Genomic DNA, 20,903 nt, shown 5'->3' with positions numbered 1-20,903 from the left:
AAAATTCCAGATAAAACAGATTCTGACTGAGAGATTCATTATCATTTTAGACCTTGGAATTTAGCCAGAATTCTCCCTCTGAAGACTTAACCTTTAAGAGTTTTGTGGTGTATTAACTGGTAGAGCATATTACCTTGATGGGTATAGCAAGGAACTCATCCCTTTAAGCTCAGAGTATGATCTTTCTTGTGGGCAATAATGAGAAGTAAGTTTGTCTAGGTTTCATGCTCAGCAGTTTCTTCTAACAAAGCTCAGCTACAGGCAGACATGGTGGTGCACACATGTAATCCCAGTACTCTGGAGGCTGAGGCTGGAGGATCATGAGTTCAAGGCCAGCCTGGGCTACATAACAAAACTGGCTCAAAAAAACTGAAACAGCTGGACACAGTGGCTCATGCTTGCAATCCCAACTAGGAGGCAGAGATCAGGAGGATAGAGTTTTGAGGCCAGACCAGGCATGAAGCTAGTGAGGCTCCATCTCAACCATGGTGATGTGTTCCTGTCATCCCAGCTACACTGGTGATATAATTAGGAAGGTAGCAGTCTAGAACTGCCCGTGTGAAAATTTGAGCAAAAAGGGTGGGGTTATGCTCAAGTGTAGAGTGCCTGCCTAGTGAATGTAAGGCCTGCCCCAAGTTCAAACCACACTATTGCCTCCCTGCTCCCCCTCCCCCAAAGGCTCAACTATGTCAGTGCTTTTCTTTTCTTTTCTTTTTTTTTTGAGACAGTCTCACTATGTGTCCCTGTGTTGCCTTAAACTCTGGATCTTCCTGCCTCATACTTACAAGTGCTGGAATTATAGGTGTATGCCACCATACCTCACTGCTTTTACCGTATTTTTATATCCGCTTTCTCCTTCTCTCTCTAGTGCGAGTTGTATCACTGGGTGGACTTGTTGGATCGCTTTGATGGAATACTGGCAGATGCTGGACAAACGGTGGAGAATATGTCATGGATGCTTGTATGTGATAGGCCAGAAAGAGAGCAGCTGAAAATGCTTCTCTTGGCTGTACTGAACTTCACAGCCTTGCTCATTGAGTACAGCTTTTCCCGGCATCTGTACAGTTCAATAGAGGTAGGGGAAGAAGTCCAAGCCTATGGGATCTGTTCTTAACTAGAATTGTGCATATCCATAAACAAGAGAATTGGTATTTCTCCCCTATGGGTTGCATTTTTCCTTTTCATTATGGAACTCTGAGTTTTTCAGCATCAAAGATAATGTTAGGACTGAGGATTTAGTTTAGTGATAGAGTGCTTATTTAGCATGTGCAAGGATCTGGGTTCAATCTCCAGTACCTCAAGGGGGAAAAACACAATGGTAAGATATTTCTTAAGTATAGATATTACCCTTCTTAGGGTTGATAAGAAGATTCTGTATTATCATATTGACTCTGCCTTTCAAGATGCAGTAAATGAATGACAAATGTAGTACATGTTGAAGTATTTCATTAGAGAATTTCAGGAATTGATCTTTGACCCCAAATTACTCTTAAACTATTAGAAATACTTTGACTTCCTTAATACATTAATGTACTTACAAGTCCGTTAGGCTTTAATGTACTACTTCGGTCTCTTCTCCATTCTTTCACACACTCGCCAAAATATATACAGTCCTCCCTCAGTACCCATGGGGGTATTAGTTCCACAACACCCCAAATGTACAAAAATCTGTAGACCATCAAGTTCCTTATAAAATAGATGTTTGCATATAACCTACACAACATCTTCCGATGTACTTAAAATCATCTCCAGATTACTTATAATACCAAACACAGTGTAAATGCAGTACAAACTGGTGTTGTGCTGTATTATTTAGAGAATGCTGACAAGAAAAAAAGAGATGCATTTTTTCAAAAAACATGTGTATGTATGGTTAATTGAGTCAATGGACGTGTGACCCTGAGCTATGGAGGCCAACTGTATCCACAGCATACTCTGTGTCTATAAAGAGTAAAGTGGCAGCTACTCCAGACATAGAAGAAAGTTCAAGGCCAGCATGGGTAAAGTTAGACCCAATATCAAAGACAAAATTTTTTTTATAAAATGGGTTTTGGGAATATGGGCATACCTTAAGTGATAGAGCGCTTGCCTAGCAAGCTAAGGCTATGGTTTCAATCTCCAGTTCCGTGGAAAAAGCAAGTGGGCAGGGCAATCAGTGAGTTTTTGAATTGGTCAAAAAAAAAAAACCACTGAAATAATAAGTTATTTTCCTTTAGCCCAATTGGGAAATGTTTTACCTCCATTAGCTAGGTAGGTGTGTTAATTTTCCTATAGAAATCAGAATCAAAACGCAAAAGCAGAAAAAAAATGACTTAGAAAATAAGTGGAGTAACTGAAGCAAATGCCTAGCAAAAAGGTCTTCCAAGTGGGGAGTGGATAAGCAGTCTGTTGAAGATGAAATAGATATGCTACTCAAGAAATTCCATGGTCTTCAGGATAATCAGCAGAGAAAAAGCCTCAGCTCATTAGCAGCTAAATTACTGATTTAAACTCTGACCACGTGCTTTAATATATTGATGAATTTTAATTGTATTTACAAATCAAAATAATCACTCTGAGGTTACTTATGTACTATACCAATCTTATTTTATGTAATTGCCATTGGGTATTGCCAATATCTTTAGCTCCTATATGAAGGATGCTGTATGTTAATATTTGTCATAAAGATGTAGATGGAATATAGAATTATATTTGTTTCACAATACTTTTTAGTCTAGTTGGAAACTTAATGTTCTTAAATTCCACATATGTATTATATCACATTTGTTTCTTGTAATCTCTTTCCTGTTGGGACATCTGTGCAATTTTGTGGTTCGGTTTTTTTTTTGCTTTTATTCCACTTTCTGAGCAGCTGCTAGATTGTCAGCTCCTTAGGGACAACATTACATACTGGTAGTTCTCAAATATTTGTACTTTTTTTTTTGTGGCTTTACAACTTGATAGCTTTGGGAATGTTGACAAATACATAATTACATTGGCATTTAAATTTCTCATGGCTGAGTGCCTGATACCTTGAACTCCCCCCCCCGCCTTTTTTTTTTTTTTTTTTTTTGTCTGTGTAGCATTTGACAACTCTATTGGCTTCTTCTGATATGCAAGTGGTGCTGGCAGTCCTTAACCTTCTGTATGTATTCAGCAAAAGATCAAACTACATCACCCGTCTTGGATCTGACAAGAGGACCCCACTGCTGACACGACTACAACATTTGGCAGAGGTGAGTCTTAGGTGAAGATTAGAAGAACACAAATTGGAGCAATTGGGTCCTTTCAACAGGCGTTTCTTTCATGTGAACTCGGATTGGAATCCGTGAACTAACTTTACTGACTTAAAAAACAAAACTCAGATTATGGATTAATTTTGAAGGGTTTCCTTTCCTGGGTCTCTGGTCATAAGGCAGAATCTTCGTTCAAAAAGCTCTGAGGTTAGTTTTCTTATGTGGAAATTTAATATGTTTAACCTCAGTTTTAGAATAAATGGAAGGAACGTTCCTTAGTTTTGTATAGTAGTGGTTGTAATTGAAGTCAAAAGCTCTTCCACAAAATGTCAAATCTACCAAACTATTGCCCGGTATTCCTAGAGGTTAATTGATAATACATATTTTAGTTAGAGATATAACTGGGTTTTTTTGTGGGTTTTTCTTTGGTTTTTTTGGGGGGGTGGGCACAGAGTAGAGGGTACTGGAGTCTGAACTCAGAGCCTAGTACTTGCAAGGTAAGTGCTCTACCTCTTTAGCCCTGTCCCCTGTCTTTTTTGCTGTAGTTTTTCGATAAGGTCTTGAGTTTTTCCCCAAGTAGATGGGATTATAGGTGAGCATTACCACACCCGGATGAAGGGTGGGTTTTTTAATAGCTAATTTAATGTCTACCTCAAAACTCAGGTTTCAGGCTATTATTAGCTACCCTGATTAGTTAAAATCATTTTTTAATGATTTTTAAATTTATAGAATTTTTGTTAAAGCAAAAATTCTAGGACATATAAGATAGTATACAAAAAAGATGATAATCGGTCACATATAATTTTAACCCAGTGAGGTCTCCTTTAAAATTTGAGGGTTTTTTCTTCTTGCATTTGCAAATATGTATATATAGAAATGCAACCTGTTTACTTTTTTCCACTTACATATTTATTTATTAAGCAGTGCTGGGGATTGAACTCAAGAGCTTCACTCATACTAAGCAAGTACTCTACCACTAAGCTACACCCCATTCCTGCAACCTGTTTTTCTAACATCTGCAAGCATTTCCTCATGTTATTAAATAATGCAAGGCAGTTCAACACTGTATCCCCAAATATCCATAGTTAAAAGAAAAAAAGAATGCATAGATCAATAGATACTTGAAAATCATTTGATAAAATTTAGCACATTGATTGTAACATAAAATCTGAGGAAGCGAGGGAAAGAAACTAAGTTTATACATTATCAACCAAAAATCATAATGTAGAAACTGAATTCAAAAATCATAAAATGCCAAGTATTACTTCTAGCATTTTAATATGTAGTAGAGGTCCTAACCAATTTGAGAGAAAAGAAAGAAATTAGAATATATATGTTTAGGAAAAAAATTTGTTATTTGTAGGTGATGGGGTTGAGTCTTTTGGATTCCTGAGGAGATAATACAAAATTATTAGCAGTAATAAAAATGCAGTGAGATAGCCAAGAAAAAAGATCAATATACAAAAATAACTCCTCTATACATTAGTAATAATCAGTTACAAAATGATTGGTATTAAGACTCTACTCACAGTATGAAACAAGTATAGTGTCTGTGAAATAAACCATATTGGGTAAAACTATAAACTTAATTGAAGATGAGCCAGGCACCAGTGGCTCACTCCTGTAATCCTAGCTACTTGGGAGGCTGAGATTAAGAGGATCACAGTTTGGAGCCCAGCCTGGGCAAATAATCCTGGAGACTATATCTCCAAAATAACTAGAGCAAAGTGGACTGGAGATGTGGCTCAAGCAGAAGAGAGCCTGCATGGCAAGCATGAAGCCCTGAATTAAAACCTCTCCCACCAAAAAAAAAAGTGATGTAAGAGGTTATATTGTTATCTAGTGGCAGAGAAAACATGAATTAAAATTCCCTAAAAATTAAACCAATAGATAAAATTTTGAATTTTATGCCTATGTGGTGGCTCATGCCTGTAAGCTCAGCTATTTGGGATTGTGTTTCAAAGCCAGCCCTGGCAGAAGCCCAAGACCCTATCTAAAAGAACAAACAAGCATCAAGGGCTGAGGGTGTGGCTCTAGTGGTAGAGCGCTTGCAAGACTCTTGAGTTCAAACCCCAGTACCACCAAAAAGATTATTATACTAAAAAAAAAAAAAAATTAAGGCTCCCTTTTCCATGCAGATCACCATAGCTCAATGCTTCTCATTAGGCACTTATATAGGAATGTAAATCAACATACTGCTTCCTTCATTAGGAAAAATGTCAGTTTTACTAAATACTGTATACTTACTGATGTGGTCAAATAGCATTCGGAAATAAACTTGTTAAGCAGTTGGTGAAATTAAGCAGCACTGGCAAAGTCAAAAGTTATCAGGTACATGGCCTGGGCTTAGTTGTGCCTGCCTGTGGTCCCAGTTTCAGTAGGCAGAGGCAGGAGAGGTTCAAACCCGACTGGGCTGTCTAGCAAAACCTAATCTCAAAAAAAAAATAGACACATGATAGATTGAGAAATGTTTAAAAACTAGGAGCTATTGTTGGATATCCCTGAGGCTCCACCAGATCAATAAGGATAAACAGGCAAAAATGGAAGGTAATTCATAAACCAGGAAATTAAGCATGTGAGTTGATGCTCAAACTCATTAGTAATTAGAGAGATAAAAGTATAAGATATAACTTTTTAAGCATCAGATTAACCAGGTATCTGAGGATATAGGAAATCTTATGCGTTACCAATAGAAGTGTAGGCTGGTACTCCTGGGTATATATGCCAAAGATGATTATCACATCACTCCATAAATGTGATATCAGGATATTGCATCATTGTTTGTGGAGGTGAAGAGTTGGAAGCAACCTAGTTGTTCATCATTAGGGGATTAAATAGCTAAAATGTGGTATACAAACTGTAGAATATGTAACACTTAGAGGTAGTAGACCAAATAGTACACACTGTAACAGTGATAGCTTTTAAACAGTTCTGAGTAAATAACAAGCAAAAAAATAAAATGATGTTTATTGCTCAGTAAGTAATATTTCTAAAACTTAAAGATAGGTTCATAAAAGGCAACATACATACAACCGTATATACATAACATATACATAGTTAGAATGAGAACAAGACTCTGTTAGTGGGTTTGCCTGATGGGAGGCCAGAGAGGGAAAGAAAATATTCGAAAATAAAAACTATTGAAACAACTCATCTATATATGAATATAATATAGCAATGCACTATAAGTCATTGAATATTAGGGGAACATGATGATAGAGTAAGTAATATGTGGGTTAATTTGATTAAAGCATGATATATACAGGCCTTAAGTACCAAGGTGAAACCCCCTTGGACTGTCAATATACACTTGAAAAAAAATGAAGGACAGGAGGGTAAAACAAGTCTTTTTCTGGGGATGGGTGCCACTGGGGGGTGGGGAGTGGGCATAAAGAAAGGGTAAATGAGGGTGAATATATTGGATGTATTTTGTGTTCATATATGAAAATAGAAGATGAAACCTGTTGAAATTGTTCTAAAAAGGGGGAAGAGGGAGGATGAAAGAGGGGGTAAATCTAAGATGTCATAAGGACATATGTAAATATCACAGTATATCTCCCTGTACAACTATTATATGCTAAAAGAAAAAGAAAGCAACATAAAGGGCTGGAGGTGTGGCACAAGTGGTAGAGCATCTGCCTAGGAAGCAGATCCCTGAGTTCAAATACCAGTACCATCCTAGGAAAAAGAGTAGAAAGCAACATACAGTTTAAAAAAAAATTAAAGGATAGATAATCAGGAGTAAGTGTTGTTATTGACAGAAAAAGGCAGTTTGAAGAATAATGCAATAGGTACATAAATAAAAGAAAATTAAGCAGCAATATTTAATTTCTGTTAGAACACTAGACCTTTACTTACATATTTAAAAGATGGTCTAAGTAGAAAGAGATAGCATTTTTTTTTCATATGGGAAAACTAAATATAGTAGCAGCTGCATTTGATGAAATTAGGAGCAATAGATTGTTGGTTTTTATTTATTTCTAAAATCTTAGTAAAGCAGGGAGTGTTTTAAAAGTGATTGTTACATACCACCCCAAAATAGCTAAAACACAAATGTTAAGTTCCCTTACTCATCCTTTCATGTAGTAGCAATGACTATACTTTTATTTTAAAAGTCTGGTGTTCTTGCCCCAGTGGCTCACATCTGTAATCCTAGCTACTTGGGAGGTGCAGAGATCAGGAGGATCGTAGTTCGAGGCCAGCCCAAGCAAATAGGTCACGAGATCCTATCTTGAAAATACCCAATGCAAAACTGGGCTGGCAAAGTGGCTCAAGTGGTAGAGTGGCTGCCTGCCTGGCAAGTGTAAGGCCCTGAATTCAAACCCTAGTACCACCAAAAAAAGGGAGGGAGGGAGAGAGGGAGGAAGGAAGGAAGGAAAGAAATCTAGTATCTTACGTAAGCTACGTGACCTGTGATTTCTTTAAGTTGAGGTAACAATGTAAAGACACTTCTAAAGGAATCTAAACACAGAATTTTGTATTTTTTATACTTACCCCTGAATCTTTCTTCCTTAGTTTGACAATGTGGTTTTTGTTTTAGTATTTTGTCATTGAGTTTTCACATAATACTCAACTTAGGTTTCATAAAATAATTCCCTTTCTCATTTAAATCAGTTTTACTTTTATTTATATTGTTAGGAAATATACAACAGACCTAAATGAGTTTGGAGACACATACACACTTGGCTTGATACCCCTGCACATGCCTGATGGAAGCAAAATAGTACCTGTATCAGGTTGTAGCAATCTGTACAACTACATGGAGAATGCAGCTGAGCAGTTAGATTAGTTAAGTGGTGATATATACCATCGACCAGAAAGCAGAAATAACGTGAAAATATCTAAGAAAACACTAATAAAGAATCAGGGATAATTTACTGTATCAGATAACAAACTATAAAGCCATAGTGATTTAAATAGGTTTATAACTGGCACAGGAGTAGACAAATATGTATCTTCAGATTGCGGTAGTAGGCCTCATGTTACTTATGATCAAACACTGCTGTTTCATGGAGAAATATGTTTAGATTCTCTCTTTACACCATTTATGTAACTCCTATAAATATATTTACAGGTAAATGCAGGTGACTTTTAATAACTTTGGTAAATGGATGGTTTCCTAAGGAAGACAAGAGAACTAGAATCTATTTAGAAATACTAATGGATTTGAGTAAGTGAAAATTTGAAACTTGTATTTGGTTATTTACAGAACCAAGAAATAACATTTAAAATACGTAAACAACTCCTACCAATCAGTGAAAATGGAAGTAACTCAGTAGGAAAATGTGGAAAAGCAATTGAACAGGCAATTCAGAGAGTAATGTGTGATACTTCCTGTAAACTGGCCAATAAGACATGAAAGGATTATACTAAGAATAATTTGGAAATGCACAACGAAGCGAATTAAATTAATCATTTGTTGGGCAATAATATCTCATTGGGTAGTTTGTAGGAAACAAATACACATGACTGGTGTATGAATACCCTTTTTAAAGATTTTTCAGCAGCATCTCCATTTTATTTCACCCAGTGGTTCCATTTTAAGGCAACTGTTAGAGACATGCTTAAGGATTCTCATTGCACCATTGTTTGAAAACATTTAGAAACATCTTCTTAAAGTGTCGTAAGCCTATGGATGATACTGAGAGAGCTAAGATCACTAAGCAGAAAATGCTAGTCAAAGATCCCCATTTGTGTTTTTTTTCCATATAGATATGTATATACACATATATTTACACTTTCATATTACACTACCTGTTGGACTACTTCTGTTATTGAATTACAAATGCAGGGCTGTTTTGCACTCTGACCTTTTTTATTTGAAACTGTTTAAAAATAATTTTTAAAGTTGGGCACCAGTGGCTTATGCCTGTAATCCTAGCTACTCAGGACTCTATTGAAAGCCATCTCAGGCAAATAAGTTCATGAGACCTTCTCTCAGAACAAAACAAAACAAAAAACAACATAAGACAGGGCTGGCAGAGTGGCTTAAGTGGTAGAGCACCTGCCTAGCAAGTGTGAGGCCCTGAGTCCAAACCCTAGTACCAAAAAGAAAATCATTTTTAAATCACATGTATAGGTATGTCATTCTTTTACCGTCTACATAATATTCTACCGTTTGAAGATACCATAGTTTTATTCAACTGTTTTCCTATTGCTACATACTCATTTTCCCTGCATTAACAAATTTTGTATGTAATTTTGTATATAAGCCCTTTTGTCTATTTTCTAGTGGTTTTATTCCCTACTATAAAAGTAATATTAGAGATACTAGTCATTTGTTACCTGTTCAAAGTGTTTTTTTCCTAAATCCTTTCATGTGAGTTATTGTTTTTTGTACGTAGCGTATTCAAAAATAATTCAGTCAGTGCTTTTAGAAAAAGGATTGACTGTCGTGTTTCAATATTTATAAAAAATTACTTTGTGCTTATTTGTCTTGGCGTTCTTTATTGTTTATTTGCTCTTAATTTTTTTTTTTTTTTGGTGCAACTGGGGTTTGAACTCTGCCTTGCACTTTCTAAGGCAGGTCCTTTATCACTTGAGCCACATCCCCAGCCTTTTTTGCTTTTGTTATTTTTTGAATAGAGTGTCACTCCCTATTCAAACCCCAGTACCACGAAAAAAAAACAGGAGGAAGAGATCAGGAGGATTGCCCAGGCAAAAAGTTAGCGAGAGTCCCTTCTCAACCAATAAAGCTGGGCATGGTGGTATGTTCCCATAATCCAGCTATGCAGGCTTTAGTAGGATCACAAGCAAAAACATGAGACCCTGTCCAAAAATAACTAAATCAGAAAGGGCTGAGGAGCGTGGCTAAAATTGTACTAGAGCACTTGCTTAGCCTGTACTAGGCCCTGAGTTCAATTCCTTGTACTAACCAAAACAAAACAAAAACCAAATACTCTAAAACAATGAGGACAAAAGAAGACACAAAAGGAAAGTAATTATGCAGATATACTCTTTCAAGCTTACTCTGTCTCACAAATTCAGAACTTTGGTTTGACTTACCTGTCTCTTTTATGTTTTCCCCAGCCTTTGTACATACTTAGCCTTATTATGGTTTTCAGCAATTTCTGGGTCTTAACTGGAAGTCCTGCAAATAGCCAAGAAAATAGTAGAAATATAATGAGGAAGTACTTATTCTTTAGGTATTAAAGCATTTTGTGAAGCTATAGCAATTAGAATAGTGTGGTGATAAAAGTGGAATTGACTAATAAATAAGTTGCAGAAATAGATCCAGTGTGGGCTAAATTAATGTTAAAAATGGCATTTCAGATTAATAGGAAAAGGATAATAGCTGGTTCACCATTCAGGGTACAACTAAGGTAGCTAGTAACTCATCAAAATAAAATTAAGATATATTTTAAAAATTGTTAAAAACATTCTGTGAAAGCATTGAAAGAAAGTTTAAATGCATGGCTAGATGTCATGGTGTACACCTGTAATCCTAGCACTTGGGAGGCAGAAGGAGAATGATTGCCAGTTCCAGTCCAACCTGGCTTACATTGGCTACACAGAAAAAGAGAGTGAGTAACTGCACGGTTGTATGGTTGTTTGGAACAACATAGGTGTTTTTGGGACTGAGGCTAATACTATGAAAGAAGAAATTGTTTCCTCTTAAAATTTAACTTCACACCTTCTGTATGTGAACACTTTACTGTCAAAGTATGCCATCTATGATTGTCTAAAGTTTCTTCAAATTTTTCATTGTTTGGGTAGTTTCCAGTATTTTCCTACTACTGAGATTTGAGCTTAGGGCCTTGTACTTGCTAGGCAAGCCCTCTACCAGTTGAGGCATGTCACTAAGCCCAAGGTATCATTTTCTTAATTTTATACATTGACTTAATTTAGAGGTAAAGAGCAGAGAAATCCAGTAACTTGTTCCTGATGTTGTTCATTATTATAGATCCCTGTCTTAAATCATTCCCTCTTTCCTGGTTCCTCCTATCTATATTTGTATTTAAAATGAAAAGGCAACAACACCCATATTTTTTTTTCTTGTTCTACCATCCTCCCAATGTTCATCTCTTCAGTAGCTGGGATTACAGGAATCATTTTATTATATTATCTCTTGGCCCTTTTCTTTCCTTGGAGTGCTCATCATGCATATGTTGGTATATTTGATGAGGTCCCACTGATGTAAGACTCTTCATTTTTTTCCTTTCTACTCTTCAAACTGCAATCTCAGTTGACCCATTCTCAGTTTGCTGATTTTGTTCTGTCTGCTTACATCTCCGTTTTGAACTTTTCCTGTGAATTTTTCATTTGCATTCTACTTTTCAACTCCAGAATATTTTTTTGCTTCCTTTTTTAATAAATTCTTTCTCTCTATTGATATTCTTTGTTTGGTGAGACATGATTCTTGTTGCTGTTTCTTGGAGTTGTTTGTTTAGGTTTTTGTATGTGATTTTTCTTTAGCTCTTTGAGCATGTTTAAAAATAGTTCATTTAAAGTCTTCTCAGTAGTGTCTGGATTTCCTCAGAAACAATTTGTATTAATGTTTTCATGTGTATGGACCATAGTGTGTTTTCTTTATTTTAGTGTTTTTACATTTAACTTACATGTGTATACATTGTTTGACCCACTTCCTGTGCCCCCTTCCCATAGTTTCTTGTTTCTTTGAATGCCTTATATAATTTTTTTGATTAAAAACTGAACATTTTTGCAGTAATGGGGTTCAAACTCGGGTCCTTGCGCTGGCTAGGCAGATACTCTACCACTCAAGCCACATTGCCAGCCTCAAAACTGGACATTTTCAGTAACAAAATGCATATGCCTGGAAATCAAATTCTTATTCCTCCCCAGAATTTGTTGTTGCTGCTTCTTGGAATTGTTTGTTTAGTGATTTTTTTCTGAGCTACAAATTCTTTGATTTACAATGGGTTGATGTCCTGATTAAAATTATGTAAAGTCATAAAATCATGAAGGGCAATCTCCTAAGTCACCTTTAAATGGGACTACCACCAATAAACCCATCACAAAGTCAAAAAATCGTAAGTTGAACCATCAGGACTGTCTTATAATTTCATAAAGTAGGTCACTGAACTCTATTGTTATATTAACTACATGGGCAACTAGTGGTTTGAACCAATAAAATAAAAGTTGCCTAGCTTAACAAGTGGGCTCTATGTGTATATGGGCCATGTTTTCAATCACAGAAGTTTACAGCTCTGCCTCAGACTTTACTTTTTCCTTGTGCAGAGCCTGAAGAGTAGAGGTCCTTTTCTCATCTTATCCAAGAATGTGCTACCCTTGGGCATGCATGTGACTTTTTACGTTCTCAGAAATATATGGAAGTGTTTTCAAAGCCCATATTCCCTAACGCATCTCACATTCCAGCTTTTCCCAAGCTTTTGAGTTTATCTGTTTGCTGGAACCATATATTTTACTACAGGAGGTAGGGACTGCTACATATACAACCTCTGCCAAATTAGGCAAAAGAGAGCTGGTACTTCAGATGTGCAAAAAAAACAACTATAATTATTTGAGAGTAAGGTTCATGCTACTCACCCTAGGAATGTAGACTGTTGTCTTCCGCCACCACCAAGGTGGGGTGTATGAGTAAGTTAAATACCACAAAGCTCTCTTACTGCTGTTTATGTTTTCCTAAATTGACCATTTTCTGGTTGCTTTAAACTTATGATAAAGTTGGTTCTGATAGTTCTTTCCAGTGTATTCACTAATTTTGTTACAGGATAATCTTTAGAGCCCTACTCCACCATTTTTGCCTACATAACACTTCTATAATCCACTGTTAACCAGCTAGGAATGGGAGGATATACATATCAGTCTCCAGGAAGCCTTTCTTACCAGGGTTTCCACTATGGAAGTAAGTCCTAATTCATTCTCCAGTGTATGAAAAGTAAGACTTCTCTGTGCTTCAAGAGTAGTGCTAGTTATGTAACAGTCCTTTGGAGACCTAATAAAATGGTCCTCATTTTCTGTTTTTGTGCTTCATACAATATCTGGATTAAGAAAGGCCAACAATAGTTTGAGAAAGCTTATTTTTCAAGTGATAAGCAAATTGTTTTTGTTTGATTTCCATACTTCCCTCCCCCTTCTTGTTTAGCATTCTATAATGTCGACTTATGAATGCCAGCTTCAGGATTTACACTGTTTTTGAACACTTCATTAGAAGGTGGTGACATGATAATAGTATTTGTCAAGGAGGAAGCATTTAGACGTAGACAGTGTGCCATGTTTGGCCCTGTCTGGTGGTTACCCAGATGCAAGGTGATTTAAGACCCACACTGGGTTCATGAGAATAAAATGAAGACTTGGATTTAAGTAGAATTTGTGCTTAAAACTTCCCAGACATGAGTTACCTACACAATTACACAATTAAGGGAAGAGTGGAAGTAATTCACTGACAAAGTTGTAGCTAGGCTGATTTGCAAATAAATCAACTTAAAAATTTTAATGCTAAAATAATTGGTAGCTCGAAGGCTGTTGATGATGCAGGCTAGTTGGTAAGCAAGATTATACGATTTTTATATTTGGGAGCAAATTGAAACATTGGCCCCATTACCTCAGGAGCTTGCTTGTTGATGAATTTTTTTAGACTTTGATTGCAAGGTATCATAGTAATAAAACTGCAGATTCTTCCATGTAAGAAGGCTGGTGTGAAAAGGAGAGAAACTACATACAATTCCAGCCTGGTGAGGAAGGTAAACAAGCATAGTGTCAGGCAAGGCCTGACTTGTCATTAAGCATAAATACAGGCATATGGAATGCAGTGGCTAGCCATTGCTTGTGTTCCTTCCTGGGCATCTCTACAGAACTTTGAAGTTGATCTCATTGAAGAAAACTTTTTGCCTTTATTTGCTCCTTCTTTGTTTGACCTTCACATTGGCTATCTTCTCAGTAGTATCCTCTTAGCAGCTAGTTCCTTTTACATATTGTATGCACATAAGCACATAAAGTCTATAAGTGTCTTCTAACACTGTCCTTTTCATTTTCCAAGAGCTGGGGTGGAAAGGAGAATGGCTTTGGACTTGCAGAATGTTGCAGAGACTTACATATGCTGGTAAGTTGCTCTTTGGATTATGGGTATCTTTTTGGCAGAGCCGCAGTCTCTTTCTAAGCCTTATTTTACAATGAGTATATGATGTATAATGGTGCTACTTCCATCAGGACTTTTGAAGAACCTGAGGTCAATTGAGACAACAGAATTTAGGAAGCAGTCTAGCAGTGGTCAGGTTCTAAGATTCTCAGACAACAATTTATGTTCCTATCCGGTTCTTGAGTAGGGAGTTGGATTTGTTGAATCACTTTGGAAGTGATTTTTTAAAAATAGAAGTTCTCACATTGGCACTATTGGAACTCTTAGCAGTGTTTTGGAATGGCTGCTTGGATTGTTCAGAACTTAATATTGTTATATGCTTTCATGTTTATTCACCATCTTTTGCCCATTCTCAGCTTATGCATTCAGGCTATCCTCTCTTTGCTTTGATGCGTTGCTGTAGCCATAAGGCACAGTTGGATTTTCTTATCAGTTCTGGGCCTGTCTTGTTTGGTTTGTCACATTTAGTACAAATGGATGTAATGAAATTTACCAAAGTAAGCCTTTCTCCACCTAGGAGTAATATGGCTCTTTTTCTGGTCACTGAAACCTACAAATTAGCAAAAGTTATTTTCCCAATTTAGCTGATATAGTTTCTGTAGTGAGTATTTTGTGAATATGAGAGGTGAATGTTGCTGGAGTCTTCAGAGTTTTGGATTCTACTTCTGGAAACATAATCTTTCATTTTAACGTCTAGTGGATTGATTCTGAACTTCCCTATGCATGTCAAGATTATTCTTTGCCCCATGAGCAAAAACTGTGATAATGCTGTAGTAGGCTTTCATGATGCCTGTTACCTGTTTTTCTCCTAGCCTTTATTAAGAAATTGCATACCTCTTTATTCATTGAGGTTTGGAATGTCATGAAATTTTGAAAAATGTACTTTTTCTATACTTGTTGAATTCAAAGAGTATAAAAGGACATACAATGATAACTTCTTTATCCTCAGAGGCAACCACTGTTTGTAGTTTCTTTGAAGGAGATACTTTAATGAACATGCTGTTATGATCTTAATGTTTTGCCATGCTGGATTTAGGGGAGTGGCTCAAGTGGTAAAACACTTCAATTTGAACCCACATTCATTTGGCTCATATGCTCTATGTCATAGAAGCATGTACCTGCCATTTTAATACCAGCTTAGTCAAAAGGTTGACCCTCCTGTACAAGGTTCAGCATTATGAATTATGTGTGTGTTTCGTAAGATTTCTCTCCATCTATCACCATATTCAATTTGAAGCCACATTTATTTTGTCTGATAATATTCTGTTATGCTCTATATCAAAGAAGCATGTTAAGTCATTTTTAAAACAACTTTGTTAGATGCTTGACACTCCTGTACAATGTTCAACTCTAGCTATTGAGTATGTGTTTCATAGGATATCTCGCCTCCCATCACCGTTTTCAATTTGAAGCCATGTTCATTTTGTCTTCATGCTCTTTTATGCTCTATGGTGAAGAAACATGTAATTACCATTCCTAAGCTAACATCATTAGAAGGCTGACCAAGGTTCAACTGTAGGAATTAAGTCTGCGTTTTGTAGATTGCTGTCTATCACTGCTTTCAATTTGTAGAAACATTCTTTTAGGCTCATAATGTTCTATTATGCTTTATAGCAAAGTAGCGTGTAACTGCTATTCTATAACCACCTTAGTTAGAAGATTGACTTCTTAATGTGTACCTATGCAGAAAATCATCATGAGATGTGTTGTAGAATAGTACAGGTAAGAGTATTTGAAGATATGACCATGAACTACTTTAAATGAGGTACATCAGAAGGCTGATAAGACAATAAGGCTTCCATAAAAATATCCTTTTCTGAGCTGTGTTAAGTGGCTCATGCCTGTAATACTAGTTACTCTGGATGCAGAGATAGGACCACAGTTTGAGGTCCTAACCTTTTTCCCTGGGAAAAAGGTGGGTGGTTTTTTTTGCTGTGCTGAGGTTCGAACTCAGAGACCGCACCATGAGCCACTTGACCAGCCCTATTTTTTGTGATGGGTTTTTTCAAGATAAGGTCTTACGAACTATTTGCCCCGGCTGGCTTCGAACCTTGATCCCCCTGAGCAGCTTGATCCTTCCTAAGCAGCTGGGATTACAGGTGTGAATCACCAGCCCCTGGCCCGGGATAGAGTTTTTGAGACCCTATTTCAACCAGTAAATGCTGGATGCATGTGCCTGTCATCCCAACTAAATAGCAGGATCACGGTCCAGTCCAGCTTGGACATAAAAAGAAGAACTTTTTTGAAAAATAACAAAAAGCAAAAAGTGGTGGAGCTATTGGCTTAATGATAGAGTGCCCACCATTCTTTAGGATGGTATCTAGATGTCAGCAATTGTTGTCCATCTTTTGTTGGATTTGTATTCATTATTGCTTGGCAGACACCTACGCATGCATGCACGTGTGCACGCGCGCACACACACACACACACACACACACATACATACACATATATACACCCACTATGGGCCCAAAATAGTTCCAGTCAAAATTGATCTCCTGAAAGAAAGTACAGCTGGTAACCTATAAGTAAAAAAATATGGAAGTTTTTGGAGTTCTGAACTTCATCCTCCTCATTTTGTTTTGAATAAGTCTCATTGGGCCTGTCGCTTAAGACAAGGAGTTCAGTGTGGCACCAGTGGCTCATACCTAGTTGGGAGGCTGAGATTGGGAGGATCACGGTTTGAGGCCCACCTGGGCAAATAGTTCAACAGATCTCATATCCAAGATAGCCAGACCAAAATGGATTGAAGGTGTGTCTCAAGTGGTAGAGCGCCTGTTTTGCAAGCATAATGCCCGGAGTCCAAACCCCAGTCCAACCAAAAAAACCCAAAAACAATTAGGTAAATGCTAAATATATAGCTCATTCTGCTGCCACAATGAGTTGGGCATGTGCCTAGGACATTGAGGGAAGAGTTTGGAGAAGATGTTGTCTGCTTTGTCTAAAATCAGTTGAAGCTCAGTGTCTGACTCTTTGATGGTTTTTATACACAGAAGTATCCACCCAGTGCAACTACACTACACTTTGAATTCTATGCAGACCCTGGGGCCGAGGTCAAAATTGAGAAGAAGGTGAGTCTTATTCAGACTTTTTCTGATACAGTCTACAGTTTACTGTAATTGGGCTTGACTTTTATGGAATTCCTCAATGAGAAAATGTTTTTGAGCTTCTCTATCAAGCTTAATATACATAGAAGCTTATTACATGCCCATTTCTTTCTCTTTTGTTACTTTTTACTGTTGTGCTGTGTAGGGGGTACATTAAGGTATTTACAAAAGTTCTTACAATATATCATACTTGAATTCACCCCCTCCACCATGTATTTGCACTATATTCACCCTCTTACACCCTTTCCCCTTCATCTGTCCCTTTCCTCCCCACCCCCCCCGCAGGATCTGTTTCGCTCTCCTGTTCTCCAATTTTGTAGATGATAAAAGAAAGAACAAAAATGTTGTGTTTGATTGTTTAGGATAGCTACACAGTGATTTTCCTTGTGGCTTTTCCATGTTTATATGTATATGTACATATGTATTATAACTCAAATTGGTTCATCTCGATTTTTCTTCATTCTACCTTCAGTCCTTTCTAATCGTGGTTTCAACCGTTTTAAAATTCTGTATTCATTCTTTTATAGAGAGTATATCAACCATATTCACCTTCTAATTTTCCTTCTTTTATCTTACCCCTCTTGTATATGACCTCCCCTTAGTGTGACCTGTTTTTCATATAATTGCTGTGTTTCACATATGAGCGAAAATGTGGTTTTGCGTCTTCTGAACCTGGCTAACTTCACTTAAGATAATGTTGGTCAGTCCATCCATTTACCTGGAAATGACAAAATTTCATTCTTTGTGGCTGACTAAAACTCCATTGTGTATAAATACCACATTTTCTTAATCCATTCATCCATAGTGGAGCATCTTGGCTGTTTCCATAGGTTAGCTATTGTGAATAATGCTGCAATAAACATAGCTGTGCAGGTGCCTTTTTTGTAACCTGACTTAACATTCCTTCGGGTATATCCCTACTGGATCATATGGCAGTTCTATTTTTAGTTTTTGAGGAGCCTCATACTGTTTTCCACACTGGTTGTACTAATTTACAGTCCCACCAACAATGTATTGAGGTTTCCTGCTTCTCACATCCTTGCCAACATTTCTTGTTTGTGTTCTTGATGGCAGCTATTCTAACAGGAGTGAGGTGGAATCTTAGTGGGGTTTTCATTTGCATTTCCTTTATCGCCAGGGTTGGTGAGCATTTCTTCATGTGTTTTTTTAGTCATTTGGACTTTGTCCTTTGAAAAAGCTCTGCTCAGTTTATTTGCTCATTTCCTTATTGGTCATTGATTTGGGGGAGTTTAGTTTCTTGAGCTCCCTATATATTCTGGTAATCAATCCCTTGCCAGATGTATAGCTGGCAAACATTCTCTCCCATTCTGTGGGCAGCGTCTTCAATTTAGAAACCATTTCTTTTGTTGTGCAGAAGCTTTTTAATTTTATGTAGTCTCATTTGTCAATCCTTTGTCTTAGTTGCTGAACAATTTGAGTTCTGTTTAGGAAGTCATTGCCTATGACTGTAAGTTCCCATGTAGTCTCTGCTCTTTGCTGCACTAGCTTCAAAGTTTCAGGTCTTATATTAAGGTCCTTAATCCAATTTGAGTTGATGCTTGTACAGGATGAAAGACATGGATGTCTTTTCAGTTTTCTTTACATGCCCATTTCTGATAGAGTTGGATTTTTTGTTGGGGTGTCCCAAAAGATAAGACTCTCTTATGAGACAGCACTATGTCTTGTGTATTTTTCTCAGTCTCAGTTGAGAATTCCAACGTACAGTATAATGGTCTAGATCGTTTTCTACTTAAGCCAGTCTGCAAGAAGTTTTTAAGTATTGCATGTAGGATCCTACTTAAATTAGATCATTCTATATTCCTTGAGGAGGCACCAAGATTTACTTTGGTTTAGAAGCAATCTTGTGACTAAAATCCTTCATCTACTACCTGTAATAGTAAATAAAATATGAACTAATTTTTCTAGATTAATGTTGCATTGAAAACAACTGTGATGTATATTGTAAGAGAAATGATTTTCAAGGATTAGTCTTTGCTATGAATACTGAGGCTATGGAGATTAAGTGAGCATTAAAAATGAACAAAAGGTGGAGCTTGGTGGCCCATGCCTGTAGTCCTACCTAGCAGAGATGGAAGGATCGAGGTTCAAGGCCAGCAGCCCATGCAAAATGTTGGTGAGACTATCTCAAGAAACACGCTGGGTATGGTGGTACATGTCTGTAATGCCAACTACGTGGAAGGCCTGAGGTAAAGGGATCGTAGTCTGAGGTTGGCCCAGGTTAAAACGCAAGAGACTATCTAAAAAGAAACAAAAACAAAAAGAGCTTGGAGTGTGACTCAGTTGCTATAGCCCCTGCTAGAGGCCAGGGGTTAAACCCCAGTGTTGCAGATTTTAAAAAAAGTGGGGGGGGGGAACAAAGAACAAAATTGTCCATTAGTATTATAGTTTAATCCTACTGGTTTCAAAGAAGCTTTCTTTTGAATATTGCATATGTAAAATGGATGTTTCTAAGGACTCTGAAGTTACCATTCAATTATACTTTAGGCTAGGGTGACATATTTGTTTTTAGTTTGCTCTCACAACCTATGGCAGGTGAAACTGGGGTGCTTCTTGAGTCTTAACTCGTCTCTTAACTTTTTAATTTCAGACAACTAGTAACACACTACATTATATCCACATAGAGCAACTTGACAAGGTAAGAGGAATCTTTTACAATTGGCTAGTTTCTCAATGTTTGGGTGACTCTTTCTTCCTAATTGTATTTTTCTTCTAATGTAGATTTCAGAAAGCCCTTCTGAAATCATGGAATCGCTTACCAAAATGTACAGCATTCCTAAGGACAAGCAGGTATGATATGCTGAAAAATACCCAGACTGTGTTGTGATGTCCAAGTAGACTAACAATATGCACTGGGGAAGAAGATAGCATAGCAGAAAGCATGTCATCTTTAGAGTCAGACTGTGGGCAAATTAGCCTCTCTTAAGTCTTAGTTCTTCCTCTTTTATAAGGCCAACACTTTTTATTAGCATGTAATAGTTGTACATGGGGGGGTACATTATGACATTTACAAATAATTCTTATAATATATCTTAATTAAATTCACTGCATCGTTCTGGCTCAGCTCTTCCCCTTCTTAGAACAATTTTAACAGGTTTAATTTTCATATATGAATACAAAATACATCTACCATATTTGCCCTCCTTCACTTCCTTCCTTATGCCCTCCCACTGGTATCCATTCCTGGACAGAACCTGTTTTACCTTCCTATCCTTCATTTTTTTTTTTAATTGTATATTGATAGCTCAAAGTGGTTTCACCTGTAAGACCAACAGATAAACTGACTGATACACTATGAGTATCTAAGAAGCGATCAACACTTTGGATAAACTTAGGCGAAAATGTTTAGTTGTATTTTTATTTTGTATCAGTATAGTGAGATTGTGGTTTACCTTGGGATATTAGGATTCTTAGTCCCTGTATATCACTCCCATTTTGCCATCTAGTCTCAGAGTGGGTGGTACTGGTTCAGTTTGATACCCTAGCAAATAGCTAGAATAAATC

At 37.0% G+C, this 20,903-nt stretch overlaps 1 protein-coding gene across 16 annotated transcripts in view; it reads left to right on the top strand.

The window, feature by feature from the left end:
- Huwe1 (HECT, UBA and WWE domain containing E3 ubiquitin protein ligase 1) overlaps nt 1–20,903 on the top strand; it is a 152,416-nt gene that overhangs the window by 43,209 nt on the left and 88,304 nt on the right. For all 16 annotated transcript variants that reach the window (XM_074063879.1, XM_074063880.1, XM_074063882.1 and 13 more), the window contains 6 exons: nt 869–1,075; nt 3,063–3,215; nt 14,176–14,238; nt 17,268–17,345; nt 19,990–20,037; nt 20,121–20,189. In XM_074063879.1, the coding sequence (XP_073919980.1) occupies nt 869–1,075; nt 3,063–3,215; nt 14,176–14,238; nt 17,268–17,345; nt 19,990–20,037; nt 20,121–20,189 (618 nt within the window). The remainder of the gene's footprint in view (nt 1–868; nt 1,076–3,062; nt 3,216–14,175; nt 14,239–17,267; nt 17,346–19,989; nt 20,038–20,120; nt 20,190–20,903) is intronic.

The sequence above is a fragment of the Castor canadensis genome, chromosome X, assembly GCF_047511655.1.
Source record: "Castor canadensis chromosome X, mCasCan1.hap1v2, whole genome shotgun sequence".
In the NCBI taxonomy this organism is placed as follows: domain Eukaryota; kingdom Metazoa; phylum Chordata; class Mammalia; order Rodentia; family Castoridae; genus Castor; species Castor canadensis.
This window is presented reverse-complemented; position numbering and strand designations above follow the sequence as displayed.